The following is a 19,812-nucleotide window of genomic DNA, read 5'->3' on the forward strand; positions in this document are numbered from 1 at the left end:
GGTTTATATCTTTTCTCATTTTTGTCCTGAGAGTCTGCAGTGTACTGACCCGAGTATAAGTGGGTGGAGTGTTGCTTTCCTCTGCCGAGACAGAAATCCGTCCTCTTTCATACGCCATGTCAAAGTCTGATCTTAGACTTTTCTGTACACCTGTTTAAAAGGTCAACATTTAAGTGGTTTAATTATTTTTAGGTTGATCTATGTTTAAAAAGAACAAATGAAAATGTGATGGCGCAAGCAAAAGGCAAAATATATTGTCATTTTTTTAAAAGGTTTTGCCTGCTTATTTACCTGCACTGTTAAAATACATTTCTTACAAATACAAGTGTTTCTAAAACAGTAACATTAACAACTGGTCATATATGTTAAAGTGGGCAATAGGCAAACTTTTTAATATGAGCAGTATACATTAGGTGTGCATAGCATATTGTAGATGGATGAGCTGAACGGTTTGTGGTATCAGTGTAACACTTCGGCTACCCATTCTCTGCTGGCTTCTCAGTAATCATTCTACATTAAAACATGTTTAAAATATCACACTGCACTGGAAGAAAGTGTCTGACTTTCAGCAAAACTAAAGAACAGTAAGACAATATAATCTGTCAGTACAAGAGAAAGATCCCTCACCAGCAATGTCTACAGGCATTGAGATTGTCCTGCTAAGAGTTGGCACTGTTCCATCCTTCCCTTGTTCTCCTGTTGTGAAAAATAAATACGATTTAAAGCATTTCTAAGTCACCCCAAAGCAAAAATAGCACCGGAGAAGACATATGCAGGGTTCATGCGCATTTTTTGGGGTCAAATTCAAGCACTTTTAAGCACTTTCAAGGTCCATTTTCAAGCTTTTCCAGCACATAGCCAAAAAAACAAAACAATTTATGTTTCACTTTGCATCACCTCAGTAAGAGGTAAAATGTAGGGGCGGGGTCACACATTGAAACAGACTGACATGCAGAGGTGCGAGGCAGCCCAGGCAGGGAAATTTTACTTTGCGACTCCTTTTATTTCTCTATCTGATAAGAAAACTATTCGGTGGTGAATGAAATACAGTTTCAAGCACGTTTAAGCACCACATCTGAAATTCAAGCACTTTTCGTACCTTGAAAAGGCAATATTAAAATTTATGAATTTTCAAGGATTTCAGCCACCCATACGAACCCTGCATATGAAGCTTTAAAGCAACTCTGTACACCTCAACTAAGATTCAGCTTCTCTAACACTGTGAGTTACTTAATCTGTATGCTGACATCCTACCTGGAGTTTCACCTTTAACGGCTGCTTCTCGGTGCTCCTCAGGTACCGTCAGGCTGCCAAAGCGTTTGCCATGGCGTACAGGACTGGTGCGAGTAGGGTGGGGTGACTGCGGTGGCAGACGTGAGGGATGCATTTCCTGTAAAAACAAGTAATGTATGGATGAGAGTGAGGTAGATGATTAATTTGAGTGTGTGTTCACAAGGTGGAAAGTACACCATGATATTAGTATTTAGGCACTGAAATCATGAAAACAGCAGGATGTGTATGAGGACTATGAGGTCCAGGTCACAAGGGTTACAGCACTTGTGAATCTATGTTACCGGTAACTTTACTGGTTGAGTGATAACTATCAACATACAGGAATTCTGTGGACTATTTTAAAGCATTTGAATGGGCAAACACGCATTACTCCTCGTCTTAAATATTTATATTGGCTTACATTTGATCTCAGGACTAACACCATTCTGAACTCTTTGATGAATATAATTGGGGTTTTTTAAGGCAATTAATCAGTTTAAGACTTTCTTTCAAACTGGTGCCTTGATAAGATGAACTCACATGACTGAAGAGCTCATTGGTCAGCCCCAGATAGTTGTGCAGGGCTAGCACTGTTACTCTTTGGAGACGAACCATGATAATCTGAAATGGCACAACAGAAAGCTAGTCATTTCAAGCATGAAAGGAAAACAATTAGTTTACAGACGTCGAGCCAGAAATACAGTGTGTGGAAAACGAATCCATAAATACGACTCTAATTTTAAGCACATCTACAAAAAACCCCACAAACACTGAGGAATAATAATCATTATACAACTCACCTGTACTACTCGTACTAGACTCTCGGGATATTTCTCAAATATAGACAGGAAGGCTTCTACAGGCAAACGGAGAACAGTGGAAACCTCTGCAGCCCGTGCTGACACTGTTCTATAAGGCTTCTGGTGGCCCTGCACACAAATATCCAAAAGAATACTTTACATTTTCTCAGTCTATCTGTACTTACAGAAGCTCTACAGGTGGGATGTTTCTAATTAGCAGTTTATTTGTTTTTATATGGAACGACCCCAAAACATTACTTAATTTCAATCGACACAGATTGAATTGGTTAAGGAGTTATTTAGAAAATAGGTCGCAATATGTACATTATCTCGGCAATACCTCTGAAAGATTGAAGATTGTATGTGGTGTTCCTCAAGGTTCTATTTTGGGACCTAAACTTTTTAATTTATATATTAATGATATCTGTGATGTATCAAAAAGGTTAAATTTAATTTTATTTGCAGATGACACAAATTTTTATTGCTCAGGAGAGAATGTGAAAGATTTGGTTGAAATTATGATTTATGAGATTTTAAGATTGAAAAAATGGTTTGATGTAAATAAATTATCTTTGAATCTGACAAAAACGAAATTCATGATATTTGGCAATCGTGTAAAGGAGGAAGAAGTCATTATGTCCATTGATGGAGAATTGATTGAAAGAGTTACTGAATTTCGCTTTTTGGGTGTAATAATAGATGAAAATTTGACGTGGAAATCACATATTGAGTATATTAGAAAGAAGATGGTTAAAAACATTTATATTTTGGGAAATGTAAGAGATTTATTAGACTACAAAACAATGCGCATTTTATATTTTTCATTGTTTTTCTCATACTTTAGTTACTGTGTGGAAGTTTGGGGGAATACATATGAGAATACTATAAAACCTCTAAACTTATTACAGAAGAAAGTCATACGAATGATTCATAACGTTAGAGAACATACAAATAAATTATTTATAAAATCGAAATTATTAAAATTAGGAGATTTAGTGAAACTACGAACACTATTAATTATGTTTAAGGCTAAAAATAATATTTTGCCTTTTAAGTTACAAAGATTATTTTTAATGTGTTCGGGGGGAGAAGACAGCAGAAGGAAATTTTATTTTAAGCATCAGCTAGCTAGGACTACACAAAGATTAATGAGTCCAACGGTTAGGGGTATACAACTGTGGAACTCTCTTCATTATAATTTAAAGAATTGTATAAATTTACATTGTTTTAAAAAGTGTTACATGTCTAAAACGATAACTCAATATGAAGAACGTGAACGAAATTGGAGTTAACTGAAAAAGGATCCATTATTTTTTGCATCATTTTATTTTATTTACTTATCTTTTCTCCTTGTTACTATGTGGAGTGGTATATTCTGATCTGTTTGGTTTGCGTTAGGACCGGAGATAAATGTTAGTTTGTTCCTTGCTTTTTGGTGCCCACTTGCAATATAAGTTGGATTGTAGATAGGGGGCAGAGTTTAATAAGAACATTTTCTTCTTCCTGCTCCTTTTCACACATGGTTGCAGTGCTTTACTGATAGAAAGTGTGGTTGGTTTGTCTGAAAGAACTAACTGTGGAAACTGTTGTACCAAGTGTGAAATAAATAAATAAGTGAAATGAAATGAAATTTAGAAATGGATGGAAAAAAATAGAAAAAAGAAAAGAAATGAATGCTGGGTTTAAACCAAATAATTACTTTAGAGTGTTGTGTCATCCAGTGAGAAACGGTTAACTGAGTCAGCAGGTGAATGTGCTGTAGTATGTAGGTGTGGGCCAACACAATGACACAAAGTCATGTTATCTTATTTAGCGCTGTGTAAATGACTGTTATGAGAACTGGCAGGGTCTGTATAAGTAGGTGTGGCACAAAGCCTTTATGTGCGGTAAGAAATAGGTGTGACCTACTGTGATGACATCCAGAATGCTCAGGAGGCTATGCACACTGTCTCCTGGGTAAACCTCTTTCACCACATTTTCTTTGCCATCCTGGAAGACAGGAGTAACGCATTCATATCTATGTAAACAATTAAGTTGTTTTCTAAGAACTTATACTCAAGTTCAACTTGAGTGTGTACATAAAGATTCACACAATCAATATACATATAGATGTACACAATCAAGTATCAATATAGATAAAGCCTGCACTAACATCTCCCTCAGGACTTAAAACTTGGTAAATATATCCAAACACTAACACTGGCTAAAGGAGACATGATTAGCTACAATTTTTTTAAAGCCAGTGTTCTTGTGGGTAAGCACCTTGGTAAACCACTTTGCTGCTTGCATAAGTTTGCACAAAGTATTTGTGCAAACTTACAAAACATACAATAAACTATAGTCATAATTAAAAACAACAGTTCATTGCATAAAATTCAGAGGTAAACATGATTAAAGGGACACGGAGCCTGCATACCGTTCCAGTAAGGCACAATTCTAGTTTTCCATCCTGAACAACATAGATGCTGCTGTCGGGCTGACCTGGCCTGAAGACATACTCCCCTTGTTGGAACTGCAAAAACACCATGTGTTTGCACAACTCCAAGAAGAGTGGCTTCTCAAAGTGACCCAGCACCCTGTATGAAAGGACAAAAGGGAAGCTTGGGGGTTAGGAATTACACTCATTGCAAACAGCTGCAAACACTTGGTTTGTACAAAGGGCAATTAAAATGGTCTTTCTGTTTAGTTGTGGATTTATATATTATAAAAAAATATACAGAGGTGAATTAAATATTATAATACAGTATATGACACGAGAATTTATCAGTTGATGGTTCAATAACAGCAGGTACAAGGCACTTTTTATAGTAATGTAAAGATCCTACAGTATTCTGGAGAAAACCCCAACAAATCAAATTAAGCAACCCCCTATGAGCAAAACTGTGCTTAGGGAGGACCAAGCACCTGGATCTATGTACTCTGGACTACAGAACACAATCACACAGACATTAAACCTACCGGACATTTTTAAGCATGTAGAGCACCTCAGAGGGGAGGTGGGAATTGGCCACATCAAATTCAGTGAGGTCTGCCTCCAGCACTGAGGGAGGGGGCTCCTTAGCCTGAAGGATGGGAACCTCCTTTTTAAAGCGCAGGATCCTACACAAGTCGCATGCAGGAAGATAATAAGAAGGAAATAAGAGGAAAGCAACTGCCACATAAAGAATGTTAGTACAATCAAAATAGCGTATGCTTGATGAAAGTTAGCATTCAGATGTACTTTTTGGCAATGTTGAGCATCTTCTGCTTCTTCTTTAGGCGTGGCCGTGAAGAAGAGGATGTACCCACAAGGGACGAGGTAGACTGGGAGACCTGATGAAACATAGTTTTGTTTAAATATTACTCTTTCCTTAAAAAAAAAAAAAAAAGTACTATACACTGAAACACTACGAGAATGACGTGTTTCTGTGTGTGAGAGCCAGCTAGAGCTTTTATACAGCCTGACTCACTTTACGCATGATCTTTCGCCCATAGAACATCACTTTGTCTCTCTTGCGGAAGCGGTATTTGGGAGCCTCCTGAGCTTCTAAGTCTGTTAAACATAATAAATGACATTACCACAGGTATACACACTACTGACTTCATGACTATCCTTATGCGTTTTAGATGTACAATGAGAAATGCATTTCAGCAACTACTGACTTCGAAGCTTGATCCTCCGCAAGATGAAGAAGATCAGGATGGCGATGAGGACTATGGCGATACCTGCACCAATTACCATCCCCACCATCTGAATAAAGAGGAACCAAAGAGGGAGAACGTCAGTGGTATACATTATAGTATTTACAACAGTAAAGCATTTATTTACTTGGATATTTTAATATTAAAGTAATATTTTAGTTAAAGTATTTGTGTTTTCTAAAAAGAAAAAAAAAACTAAGTTGAGGCCATTAAAAACAAATAATTTTATTTTCAGTTTTTAATTATTTGTTCATTGTCATCAAGGTACATATATTACCAGCAGTAAACATGGTTACACCTACTTGAGATGTATTACCGTAGGTAGTTTCTGTTAGTTTTCCAATTTACTTCCAAGTGTATAAATCTACAGTTCCCTTACCTGTGTGACAAATTGGCTGTTGAATGAGACTTACTAAGACATGAAATCAAACTGGATGCTCACCATGCTCGTTTGTAGTTCCTCCTCCACAAAAGTCTTGATGTTATCAAACCCGTCCTAATGTAACAAGAGAAGACACAAACAGTACAGTCAATCAGAAAATGAAAAACAAAACAAATTAAAAAGTGTTTTAGGTATTGGTCCCAACCAACTACCGGCCAATAACCTGCCTCAGTACCACATGGAAGCTCCTTTTAGGCATCATAGTGGCTAATATGAACAGGCATGTGGCTAAATATATGAGAGGGGCACAGAAAAGAATTGGCAAGAATACCACAGGGGCGAAACACCAGCTACTGGTAGAAAGAGCAGTTGCTTGCGATTGCAAGACCAGACTGACCAACCTGTGGACCACCTGGATTGACTACAAGAAGGCCTATGACTCAATGCCCCACAACTGCATCCTGGAAACCTAGAGCTGTACAAGATCAACAGGTTCCTAAGAGTCTTCCTCGGGAACTAATGGGGGATATGGATACTGACTATGGAACAGGGGAATTGTAAGCCACCTCCTCCTCACCTACATTGATGACATCAAACTGCATACCCACAGGCAAATGGAAGCCATGAGAAGGATGGTAGGAAAACCACAACTAAAAAATACCTGCAGAGAGTAAGGCAGGTCCGGAGGAGTCAGCTGAATGGGAAGAAGAAGATCCAGGCAATCAACACCTACATCCTGCTAGAGATTAGATATCCTGCTGGGATACTAAGCTGGCCAAAAGAGGAGACAGAAGCCATGGACATCAAGATAAGGAAGCTCGTTAGTATGCATGGAGGGTTTCACCCCAAATCCAGCACCCTGAGAGTTTATGCTATGCAAAAAAAAAAAAAAAAGGCTGGGGACTAGTGAGCTTCAGAACCACTGTCCAGGATGAGACAACAAACATCCATGATGACTGCGTGCTTAGTAAATACCTCAGTCAGCAGAAACACAAGAAAGAAGAGGAGCAAGGACAAGAACCATGATGGAAGGACAGGCCCCTGGACAGTATATGCCACCGGCAGAAAGATGAAGCAGCTGGCATCCAGCAATCCTACCAGTGGCTAGACAGAGCTGGACTGAAAGACAGCATGGAGGCACTAATCATGGCAGCACAGGAACAAGCTCTGAGGACAAGATCCATAAAAGCTGGGGTCTACCACACCAGGTAAGACAACAGGTGCAGGCTGTGTAAAGATGCCCCTGACAATCCAGCATATAACAGCAGGGTGCAAAATGCTAGCAGGTAGGCCATACGTGGAACACCATAACCAAGTGGCGAGATGGGATTTTTTAATTTTTAATATTTTTTTAATTATCTCCTAGTATGAAGCCCGGGCCTGCAGGCTTCAGTTCTGAAGTGCACTGGAATGTGAGAATGCGGAATTTGTCCTTGAGGAAGGACTGCCTAATGCACATGAAACAACAGTCAAAGGAGATGAGAATGCAGCAACTCATCTGATCCTCTTCACACTTTGCCCTTACCATGTTTCACATAGTTACAAACTGATTACCACACAGAGTTTCACAGTTTTGGATACTATTAATAGACTCAGGATTTCAGATATAAAATTACTGGGCTCACAGGCAATATATTTTGGCTTTTCTTTCAACTAAGGAAATCTTTATTACTTAAATTAAGTAATATCAAACTCAGCACTTACTTTTGAAATAAAGACTGTCAGTTCAAAGAGTTTGAAAAGAGTGCAAAGATCTTGTGGCCAAGACAAGCTTCTTTATGTGTCTTTATGTGTGTGTGTCACTAACAATCCATCAGATACCATATTGCAAGAGTAAGAGTAATAGGTGCTGTCTGACAGCCAGACAGTAAGACTGCATGTCCGTTATCAGTCATTATTGATTACCGTATGTTTAGCTAAGGGTTATTAAGCAGTAAATGTCTTAAGCTGGACACGTCACTTGACACTCACTGATAGTGGAAATTAGAGACAGTAAGTGCATGGACAGCATGTGCACATGGAAATGCACTACACCTGCAGACTTAGAATAAGAGTTCAAAATATAGTTCAGAAATCAGTGAGTTGAGTGTGGAAAGTGTACATGTATGTTAGGGATCGGTATCGAAAACCGGTTCTTGTTGAGAACCGGTTCCCACTGTTTCAATTCCTTGGAATTGTTTGCCATTTTTGCAAACGATTCCCATATCGATTCCAGTCGCCCCGAATGACGTCATCACGTTGCGGAGCGTCATTTACCTGGCAGGAAACATGGCGGCTCAAACGCTCAAAAGTTTGGTTATACTTTACGAGAACGGATGACAACAGGGCAACTTGCAATACTTGCAAAGTAGATATTTCATTTAAGGGAGGAAACACTACGAATATGCAAAAGCATTTGCTCACAAAACACACGATAACCTTAAATGAATGTCGTGTTTTTAATTCCGCTCCAGATTCGTGAATCTCAACCCAGCAGCAGCGGTAACGTTTGCACGTCCTCTCCCGTTAATGCGGCAGGTAAATAATCAACTAACAGTGCATATTATGTTAGCGCGATCTGCCTTATTACAAAACCTGCCATTACTGTGCATTTAGGTGACCATGATGAGAGAGACAGACAGAGTCTGGTTGGCTCAGATGCTGGCAGTTCTCGCTGCAGTCTACCGGTAACGTCTCCTTTCAGGCAGGATAGACGAATGTCACCGAGCAGTGACTGAGTTTGTGGTCAAAGGCTTGAACCCATTTGCCACAGCAGATGCCCCCGATTTTCAGTAAATGAATGTGTTTAATTGTAGGCAGGGACATTACTGGATATTCTTGTGTAATTGCTACAGAATAATTTATGTTATACTTTGTTATTGCTACAGAAGAATATTTATTTTACTTTTACAATTTTTTCCCCCGGGGACCTTGTGACACCCCATTAAAGAGCCGTAGGCTGGATCTCTTAAGATCTCACTGTTGGGTTTGTAAGGCCATGTTACTCCTAAATCTTGTTCAAAGAGAAGATATAAAACAAAGTTCTAAGCTAGTCGACCTTAGTGTTCTCCTTTTTAAAAATAAGAATCGATAAAGAATCGAATTGTTAAACAGAATCGAAAATGGAATCGGAATCGTGAAAATCTTATCAATACCCATCCCTAATGCATGTGCATTTGTCTCAAAATGACAACTAGGACAAATCTGTCACTGTGCATGCATGAAAAACCATATTCAGCTTAGTCTACACACTCTAAAGCTAACTTTGTTTCAAATGAAAGCTCAAATTGTGCACCACTAGGGTGGTCAAGAATGACCAAGCTACAGACAGACAAACTGGTGATGGCTAACCAACGAGACATATTAGTGGTGGACAAGCAGATGGCTCTAGTGATGTAAACGTGGTCTACACACTCTCAAGCTAACTTTGTTTAAAATGAAAGCTCAAATTCTGCACTAGCTGAGAAGTTTTAAATGGACACTTGTTTCAAGGTCTCTTTCTAAAACCTACAAGTCAGCTTTTCATATTTTTGTAAGCACAAAGTTATGTGCTAATACAAGTCACCAGCACACCGTTTTCTACTGGCAGGTTGCTGTGGCTTATGTTAATAACCTTGAAGCCTGTTTCCACATTAGGATTGTGAAAGACTGCCCATCCGCTGGAGCAAGGACACGTATACAAATAAATACTGTAGTCAAAACCAACCTCTTGGCTGTGACCTTCACCCTCTTGTTCGGAGGTACTCTGTCCCATTGTAACCCTGTTTCTTCATAGGGATGGTCCATCAACAGCCACTGAGAACAAAGATAGATATGCATACTCAACAAAAAGCTATTTTGACATGGCACGGTATGAAAAACACAGGTACACACTTTCAAATTATGGAGAGGCAAATTCTATTTAGCTGCTTACTGTGATTTTTCCTGTTAACACAAGTCAAACATATCTTGAGCCAACATGTTTAGCAAAGCAAAGTAACTTGTTGAAAGTCAACATAAAGCGTTCTTTGACATGTTACAGTTTGGTAGTCTATGCTGCCCAGCTGAGTGAGAAAACCACAGTTTGTACTACCAGGAGTATGAGTGGTACTATGGACGTGCATCCACACAAACAAATTAAATAGTTCACAGCTGCAGGAAAAAAAATAGTGGGGCAGAACGAGCAAATGTAGTTCAAAGACAAAGAAGTTGTTAGCACACACAGTTGCATAAGAGAAGAACATTTCTCAGTCCCTAACTAAAGTTTCTGGATTAGCTGTCTAACTGCATCTATTCTTCAAAAATCGCTTCAACTGCACAGAAGAAAAGGGATCCAAAAATTTGCATCCTACAACAGCATATTGCTGACATCACTGATCCAGGCCTTAGTTACACAGAAACACGGCAGGCTTGCTAGATAACAGATAAACGACTATACAGGTAGTAACTCATTACCCCCTTTTCACCTTTTTATCCTTCCCCTTCATCCAAATAGGAATGATTTTCTTGTTGCTCCACTAAATTTGTGCCATTTTTAACGGGACATTACATGATGATGAAATTAAAAAAATTAATTAATTAATTAAAAAGGCAGAAATGCTGGTTGACAACAGCTTTGTGTTCGTTAGGTTTGTATCTTAGTTTTCGTGTGTTTACGAGTGACTGCATAAGTGGAGAGGTTTTTTGTTGTTTTCTGTTTATTCTTTTGCACATACAATTTTCCTTTAACCACTGCCATTGTACACTGTAGTATTTTACCTCCCCAGAGAGATACACACTGAGCAGTAGGAGATGTACAAGTTTATCCAGGCACATACCACCTAACTGCCCACATCTGCCAGAATACAGACAGATTCAGCTGACACAGGCATTTATTCTATAGCAAAAACAACAAGCTCACTGTCTACAGACAAATAAATAGCGAAGCTGACTGAGGACTATGGAACGCCAGGACTGCCATAATGAATTAATTAAATACACCATTAAATAATTAATTAAATGTGGCAATAATTAATTAAAATTGGAATTAATTAATTAAATAAATAGTTATGACACATGTAATTAATTAATTATTGACACATTTAATTAATTATTTATGTATTTCACATTTTAATTAATTATTGACACATGTAATTAATTAATTATTGACACATTTAATTATTTATGTATTTCACATTTTAATTAATTATTGACACATTTCATTAATTATTGACACATTTAATTAATTATTTAATGATATATTTATTTATTTCATTTTGGCAGTCCTGGCGCCTGGCTCTCATCATGAAATAATTTTATCTGTCAGCCTCACCCATCAAACTCAGGGGGCGGGGTTAACGCTGATCGAGTCAAAACCATTGCTTTGGCCTGGTGGCCATTGTTTCTAGCACACAACAACCGGCATGTGGAAGCTAACAGAACTGAGCTTTGAAAAACCCTGTTTGTGTGTTACCAAATACCGTTTTAATATTTTTTTAGCCGAGAATGTAGTGGTTTAATCTTCATGTGTCTGGTCGGTTTGTCAAGATACAGCCTCTTTGCAAAAGTGTTTCGATGATTTCGGAGATGTCTGCCCAGTCTCACGGCAAAGCGTGGGATAGACCCGCTCGCCTCGCAAGCAATCCCACCGACAAAGCGCAGGCCCCGGTACACAGCTGTAGTAACCCCCGCTGACTTCTTTTACTGAGGTTATATTTATCGATGTTTTATTTCCTGATGTTCTTATGTGTCCTACGTGTTTCAGTCGCCAATTCTGAATTATAACTAACATTAAAAACATGTTTAAGGAGGAGAGAGAGCAAATAAATCTGTTTAACATCTGATCTTTGGGTTTTTGTTCAGTAATCAGCGTGACCTGTGTATAAACACATAAAAGAGATAACGTTGGTGTTTCCGTCATGTAGTAACTGCTGGCTTTAACTGTACAAAGGTTGTTCGACACTATGAAACACATACAGACTTCATGATGTTCGGCTAATATTTTTATTGTGAATATTAATCATGCTGACCTCGCTCTGTACACCACGCAGCGAGGTCAGCATATCCACGATATCCTCAGCTCCATGAGTTAACACAAAGTTTCCCAGCTGACTATCTAACTGCCAACTATTCCAGAGACGTGAAAATATACAGCATAAAGAAAAGTGTAAGAGACTCAGCAGCAGATTAGAATAACAGTTATACATTTAATAAATCACCAAATGAATCCAAGAAACGAGCAAACCTGTTCCGACAATTTGAATTTGTATTCCCTCAGCTGCAGACTCGCTGCTGTTTAAATGTTTGAAAAGGAAGATTAGATATAAAAAACGTCAAACATAGACTCAGTCTGCCTTCACATTTGATATGAGGCCAGCACGTATAGTGGCCTCAGCAGGCTATTACTGAAATACACGTGCTATATCATAAACTATGATATAAACAGGGAGGTCCTATTAACGTGTTTAGTTTTAAAGGACACCTTCCTGCCTTTAGTCTCATTCATGAGCAGTATTCGTTTTCTTCTAACATCCAGAAGTCTGCACAATGTGTTTCATAGTTTGTAACAAGCCTTTGACAGGTAAACATAACATGACCGAAAAAGCAAAAAAAAAGCAAAAAAAAAGAGAGAGAGTGTTGACATAAGAAGAGAAAATTCTCTCAATTATGGAGACAGACAAATGGTTCATTTATGTTTGATGTGTGTTTATTCCTCCCTAAATATCGTCGGTGAAGTTCGCCATGCATGTCAGATTTTCCTGCGCATTTTTATACCTCTGCCAACAGAGAGAGAAAAAAAATCACATTCTAACAGACAGCTGGTGCTTAGAATACAGTTGAATAACTATTAAAAAACAGATGATATTTAGATGATAGTTCAGTCTAACACATGTGCCAGTGAACCGTTAAACGTCTGTGAAACTATGCAGTTATGAAACGTAACTTTAACCTCAGCCAAACCGATTTGCTCAGTTGTAAATAAAACAGCGAAGTAAACGTGACCCGACAGACAGAACCTGAGTGAATGAAGTCCAGCGTTTAACCACTGAGAGCTAAAACTCAGCTGAGGTTTGAAAGCTGTGTGCCGGTGATTGGACATCAGCCGCTGATAAAGCTGTTCCCCTATAAAGTGCTCTGTAAGGAAACGAGCTCCAGCAGCTCTGCGCTCGGGGAAAACACTATATTTACTTATCTTGTGCAGAAAAATGCGCTGACATTGCGTTATATCGAGCACCGGCTGCCCAGTTAAACTGTGACTATCACCAGGTAACTAGGCGTGTTTCTTGAATTAGCAGCAGGTGTTAAACAGCTGACAGATGAGGAGGAGGATGCATGCAGGTAAACTGAGGGTCTGTTGAGCTGATCGCTGGTTTCGTGAGAAAAATGTCAGCTCGTTCTTTATGTTACAGAAGCACAGAGACACAAGACCAGGCGGAAAGAGACGATCGTTCGGTGAAAATGAGAATCTGCGAATGCAACATGTGGAACACGGAGAGTGGAATATGTAAACAAACCGGTTAACGTAACCCCCTCGGTGCACTCTGCATGCTAACTGTTAGCAGAGCTAGTGAAATCTCTGAAAACATCTGAGCACTTTTGCAAACATGTTCTATGTTGACAACCTGACCAGACATACGTCGCGACATTCGCGGCTAAAACACTGTTAAAAGTGTAGCTGGTGACAGAAAAACGGGGTATTTTAAAACTACACCACCACCATTGCTGCCTGTGATTTGATCTGCATTCTGGGATAACTGGCTGCCCCAAGTCTACACAAGCAATCGATTTTCTAGGATCGACCTGTTTTGACTTACTTTGCACGGCAACCAATCAAATGTTAGAGAAGCTGCATGGGCAGCGTTAACCCCGCCCCCTGAGTTTGATGGGTGAGGCTGACAGATAAAATTATTTCATGACGAGAGCCAGGCGTCAGGACTGCCAAAATGAAATAAATAAATATATCATTAAATAATTAATTAAATGTGTCAATAATTAATTAAATGTGTCAATAATTAATTAAAATGTGAAATACATAAATAATTAATTAAATGTGTCAATAATTAATTAATTACATGTGTCAATAATTAATTAAAATGTGAAATACATAAATAATTAATTAAATGTGTCAATAATTAATTAATTACATGTGTCATAACTATTTATTTAATTAATTAATTCCAATTTTAATTAATTATTGCCACATTTAATTAATTATTTAATGGTGTATTTAATTAATTCATTATGGCAGTCCTGGCGTTCCATAGAGGACAACCAATTACCCACTAACTCTAAAGCCTCGAGCAGAAAGTGATGCTGGAGGTTAAACAAGCAGATTCTATGTTTGCTAAGGGTATACAGATTAGGCTGCTGCACAAAGAGGAAGATGCCTATAAAGAAGCAAGCATCTTATGGCTAAGAAAAGACATTACAATAACAATGCTGACCCTTTTTTCTGTTTTATAAAATCTTTTGGTATTGGACAGTGGAAGTTACTGGAAGTTTTGATAAACGAAAAAGAAAATATCTTTATATCTTAACAAATTATAAAATATATTGATAATTTTTAATGTGAATTATTCAGGACTATAAAAACAATTTTGAAATACCAAAGCCTTTTATCATTTTCCATAATAATAAAGAGCTGCAACAAATTTTGTTTATATTGAAACACTAGCATTAGTAAATCATCCTAACTGAGAATGACTGTTTTTTGTGTGTGTTTGTTTTGGATTCCTACTTGAAAAAATAAATAAATTAGACACTCAACACTAGGGATGGCACCGGTTCTGACATAAACGGTAGTAACCAGACTGAAAAGCAGCGCACATTTCAGTGCTTTATTTCGGTGCTTTTCTTTCCTGAGACCTCATACACTTTGGATTCTAGCCATTCATTTTACCTTTCCGAGGACAGAAGGCGGGCCCAGGTACATACGTTCTTTTAGAGCAAAGCTACAGAATAAAAAGTCTGGCTGTACTTCACAGCAAAAGATGCAAACTCATCAGCCTGCAACAAGTGCTTTAAGGTGATACTGTCCAAAGGAGGTAACTCCTGGAATCTGATGAAACACCTGGCGACGCATAGCGTTTTTTTAAAAGCCGAGAAATGCACAGTATTTCATAGCTTGCTGCGAGACCTCACACACCGAGCACATCTACTGCGGGTGTGGTGCCTGTTATCGGACCCAGAGTTAGCAACATCCCCCAAGAACCCGAAGAGGAGAGTCCTGGCCCCTAGCCCTGCCAGTGTAGCAGAAATGATGAGGATGATGATGGCAGCAGCAGCCGTTCTTCTCTGCGTGAGTAGCTTAATGTTGTTCGTGTGTAATTTACGTTGAGTAGGCTAACCACGTTATTACATTAATGCACGTAAGGTGAACTAGCAAACACTGTCGTAGTTACATGCGGTTGTCTTCTTGTTTGATGGCAGATACTCCCTTCACCCTGGCCAAAAAGGCTAAAATGACCAAAGAAAAAGTGGGAAACAGCTAAACATGAGAGGTTTTTAGACAAAATTGGTGTTTTTTCCATTGATTAAGCACTGCTTCCAGCCAAGAGTGATACCATATATGCCCTATACCTGCAGAAAAGGCTAAAACATTGTTATCTTTTTACAAAAAAAAACAGCTAAAAATGAGAGGTTTTTGGACAAAGTGTGTGTTCTCCATTCTTTAAGCACCGGTTCGAGCACTGTTTAAGCACCGGCACCGTTTCAAAAGTACCGGTTTGGTACTGGTATCGGATAAAACCTAAACGATACCCATCCCTACTCAACACACCTTTAAACTGAGTTTGGATTATATTTTTCTACAAATACTGACTGTTAAAATTTGTGCAACATACAGCATGTCTCGATGTTACCACCAATTGCCTAAATGTTTAGACAGGATGTATACAATAGAGCTGGGCGATACGAGATTTTTTCATATCACGATATGTTTTTTTCATTTCAGTCGATAACGATATCTATCACGATATAAGCCAAATAACTATATTTGTAAGATTTAAATGTGCCGTTGCTCACAAGTAAAATGTGAAATAATCAGCAGCTTGTTTTTATTTAAATATTTATTTCCCATAATAAGTTCAACAGGGTAGATGTACTTAAGGAACATGAGACTTTTTCAGATAAATAAAGGCAAATATTACAAACTACACAAAAGGCAGTCGCTAAAGCGTTTAAGTTTCAAAATCTAACCCAAAAGCCGAATGACGAATTAGCGCTTCCAGTCAGAGACTGAGGCTACGTCCACGCGTACACGGGTATTTTTGAAAACTGAGATTTTCCGTTTTCGTTTTAAAAAATAATCCCGTCCACACATAAAGGCAGAAATGAAGGAAAACGCTGCTATGAACATGCCAAAGCAGCAGGTGGCGCTAGATTCCTAACCGTGCAGAAATGTTGGCCAATCAGAAGTCTAGAAGCCTCGGTGGGAAAAAGTAAACAAAGCTGGGGCATAGAAGCAGAACAGAGTCGTGTGTGTGGACGGACAGTAACTGTGTGTATATGTAAGCATTTAAACTACTAAATTTCCATTTGCACTATTTGCCTATTTTGCACCACTATGCCTTCTTACTTGAATATTGTATATTGTATATTGCATAGCTTTTTTTTTTTGTTATACGTAAAATTGTATTGTATTTATTTAAATTTTTACTTTTTAATTATTTTATTTGCATTTTTCTAATCACTAGGGTTTGAGAGTAACGCAATTTCTATTCTGTGTATGTCCTGTACATGTGGCAGAATTGACAAATAAAGTTGACTTGACTTGACTTGACTTAAACACTGCAGAGAGTAGAATTAACAGTAACAGTATTGTAGAAATTCATTTCACCGAAACAATAACGTGGCGCACAGTGTGACGCATGCACCAGTTTATTGTATTTCCAGACTTGCTTTCGGCACAATTTACAGTGCACGCTACTCTGTTTTTTGTCAGACTTGAAATAGCCGAAATACCTTCACACTACGGAACTTCTATGGCTCTTCCGTTCGACAATCTCTCCGGCGTTGGAACCATCATCTGTTTTCTCTTCGGTCACGCTCGGTTGATTTTTCTAGTCGGCACACTCATTTCCTCCATTACGCGCTGGCTCCATTACCCGCTGGCTGCTTCCCAAACAAACACACGTGCGGCTTGGCACTTGTGCTGTACTTAACAAGTCACGCGACGTGACGCTGCGGCTGTGATTGGTTCGGCTCTGCGCTACTTAATTTGGATTGGCTGACCTTTTTTTTTTTTCAAGAGGACAAGAGCGGTGAAGTCTATCGCGATAGTTTAATTTCTCTATCGAGTAAAAGTTATATCGCGATACATATCGTTATCGTTCTATCGCCCAGCTCTAGTATACAACATAAACTGCAATCAGCAGCAGCTTTCTCCTGTGCGATTGGTGACTCGGAGAGAGATAGAGAGGCTGGACTGATGCATGGATGAAATTCAATCTGTGAAAAACAGAGTGGAGTGTTGTGTTACATGAAGTGACCCTGTGCATCATAAACAAAACCACAGAACAGCATGCTGCTGCAAAGGACCCACAGAGCTACAACACCGCATAGGAACATCTTTAGCATTTCCTACCAAAAGGCACAAATCTTGGATCCTGGCATTTATCTGGATGTTACTTTTACATATACCAGCCACCGAAACCTTGCTGCAGACCAAGCACACCCCCACGTGCCCTCCATACTGAAAACAACTACTCAAGAACTGGAGGAACACAACAAAGGATGCCATGGTAACCTGGCCTAATTTAAGAATGGACAAATAGGCGAGCTAAGAATGGACTGATAAAGTAGTCCCATGTGTTGCAAAATCTTTTTTCTGCCTCTGTTGAAGCAGCCAGTGTATCAAACCTTGCGTAAATCCAGACAAAATAAAAACTGAAACTTAGAGTTACACTTGACACTTCACTCAGCATAGTTTTAAAGTGTGGCAATAGCACCTTTAAGAAGAGTACAGGATGATAGACCCAAAGGAGATAGTATTCACCCTCTAGCCTCCAAGCAGTGCCCCTCTCCATGCAGCCCTACTCCTATTGTTCTCTAGGAACAATGAAGCCAGTGTTTAACCCACTATACACGATCTGACCTGGACTGACTGTTAACAGAGTACCGACTATACCATGAGATTCATGGTAACAATAACAACAGTTTGGGCTTTCAAGGTCTTGTGATGTGTATGGTTGGAAACTCTGACAGATAAAAAAAAAAGATTCCAAAGTGGACTGAACTATCACTCTGTATCTTAATGGTTAAATGGTGTATTTAAGACAGGTAAAGGGAAACAAAACAGTTCTTTTGTTGTTACTTTCAGCCCAAACTGGGATTTTTTTTTTTTTTTTAATAAAATACAGGCAGCATAGAGCCCTGACACATGCAAACTGCAGCAAAGCAGTGACCAGCTAGTTATATTGTACCGATCTGTCCAGTGTTTTGCCTGTATTTGAGTATTAAAGCCCTTCTCGCACAAAATATACAGTTTAATATATTTAGGAAGTGTTCTGTTAAATTGTGGACATGCCAACCAGGTGCAGGAAAGCTACACGTGACTGTGAATTTTGTTCAAAAACTGTTCATTAGCTGCACGGATTTATGTTCACATTAGCCTTCTTGTGCTCTGTCCAGAGCCTGTAAACATAAATATCATATTAAATTACACTCCTGCTCTTCAGGGGGCGTCTTCTGACTATATCACTGCCCACTGTGTGAGGATGACATTAGCTCGTGTTTCCATCCAGCTAAAACTGCTCTCCATAATTTACGCCCGAAGCGGCGCTGGTTTGCTGACTCTGGTTATTTGGTTGCGTTGTAAACAGACCCTGGTGGTGAGGATTCACCTTCAGTACATTAGAAAAAAGTGGAGTTTTTATAGTAAGCTTTACGACATTTAGGTAGCTAGTACACACCAGCAGATGGTGTTTTTATTTTTTATTTTGTCGCAGTAGTGTACCGTTAGCTAGCAAACACTCACATGAAACCAATCCCGAAGACGACAGTGGCTACATAGATTAGATTATAGTTAGGCCTCGTTTAGTTCTTTCAACTCGGAGAACCGTTTATTATTAGTATTAGTATTAGGACAAAGCCGATAAGCTGGAAGTAGAAAAATCTTTGCTACCTTCAAGGCAGAGGGCACCTGACAGATTATTGTCACGGGATGTTAGCTAGCTGTCGTTACCGGTTTTCTCCGGCCATCATTAATGACTTGGGGGTGCAAGAACTTCTAACCACCGTAAATACGATAACGGGCTTGGGTTTACAGTTCGTCTTTTTCTGACCTCCAAAAGAGCAATGTGACAGAGCTATAATATTAATATTAGTGACACAGTTGAAGAGCTATCTCCGGTTTTCACTACTATCATTAAGTAAAAGCCTCGTAAAATTATACAGTCGTCTACTAAAACATATACCAAACTCATCTCTTTAAATAATATATGTATAGAAGGATTTACCTAAGCTGATACACTCCGGTCAATCGTCACGTACAGTCAAGTGAAACACAACGGAAATCATCTTCAATGTAGCCCCTCCTCGTCTAAGTCCGCTAGACCTCCGTCCAATCAACATTGACGATGTTGTCAAGTCGGCCCAATTAAAATACAAGACTGGGCGCTGGCCCAGATCTCCCGCCCACATTTATGTAAAAAAACAATCTGTGTCCAATGAGAATTTAGAATAACTAACCAGACGACCCGTGATTGGATAATATTTGGAATGATTGACAATAAGACAACC

At 38.9% G+C, this 19,812-nt stretch overlaps 1 protein-coding gene across 5 annotated transcripts in view; it reads right to left on the reverse strand.

The window, feature by feature from the left end:
* The window catches only part of pnpla6 (patatin-like phospholipase domain containing 6), a 37,001-nt gene extending 17,365 nt beyond the window's left edge, over positions 1-19,636 (reverse strand). For 3 of the 5 annotated variants that reach the window (XM_082536407.1, XM_082536404.1, XM_082536405.1), the window contains exons 1-14: positions 19,530-19,636; positions 9,821-9,909; positions 6,196-6,249; positions 5,715-5,802; positions 5,522-5,604; positions 5,293-5,384; positions 5,031-5,171; positions 4,489-4,648; positions 3,981-4,061; positions 2,073-2,201; positions 1,813-1,893; positions 1,255-1,390; positions 628-696; positions 50-150 (exon numbers count right to left, since the gene is read on the reverse strand). In XM_082536407.1, the coding sequence (XP_082392533.1) occupies positions 50-150; positions 628-696; positions 1,255-1,390; positions 1,813-1,893; positions 2,073-2,201; positions 3,981-4,061; positions 4,489-4,648; positions 5,031-5,171; positions 5,293-5,384; positions 5,522-5,604; positions 5,715-5,802; positions 6,196-6,249; positions 9,821-9,868 (1,263 nt within the window). In that variant the 5' untranslated portion in view covers positions 9,869-9,909; positions 19,530-19,636. The remainder of the gene's footprint in view (positions 1-49; positions 151-627; positions 697-1,254; positions 1,391-1,812; positions 1,894-2,072; positions 2,202-3,980; positions 4,062-4,488; positions 4,649-5,030; positions 5,172-5,292; positions 5,385-5,521; positions 5,605-5,714; positions 5,803-6,195; positions 6,250-9,820; positions 9,910-19,529) is intronic. The other 2 variants (XM_082536406.1, XM_082536408.1) reach the window with 1 other exon arrangement.
* Positions 19,637-19,812: the final 176 nt, after the last annotated feature.

Source organism: Aulonocara stuartgranti (assembly GCF_965226115.1).
Source record: "Aulonocara stuartgranti genome assembly, chromosome: 6".
In the NCBI taxonomy this organism is placed as follows: domain Eukaryota; kingdom Metazoa; phylum Chordata; class Actinopteri; order Cichliformes; family Cichlidae; genus Aulonocara; species Aulonocara stuartgranti.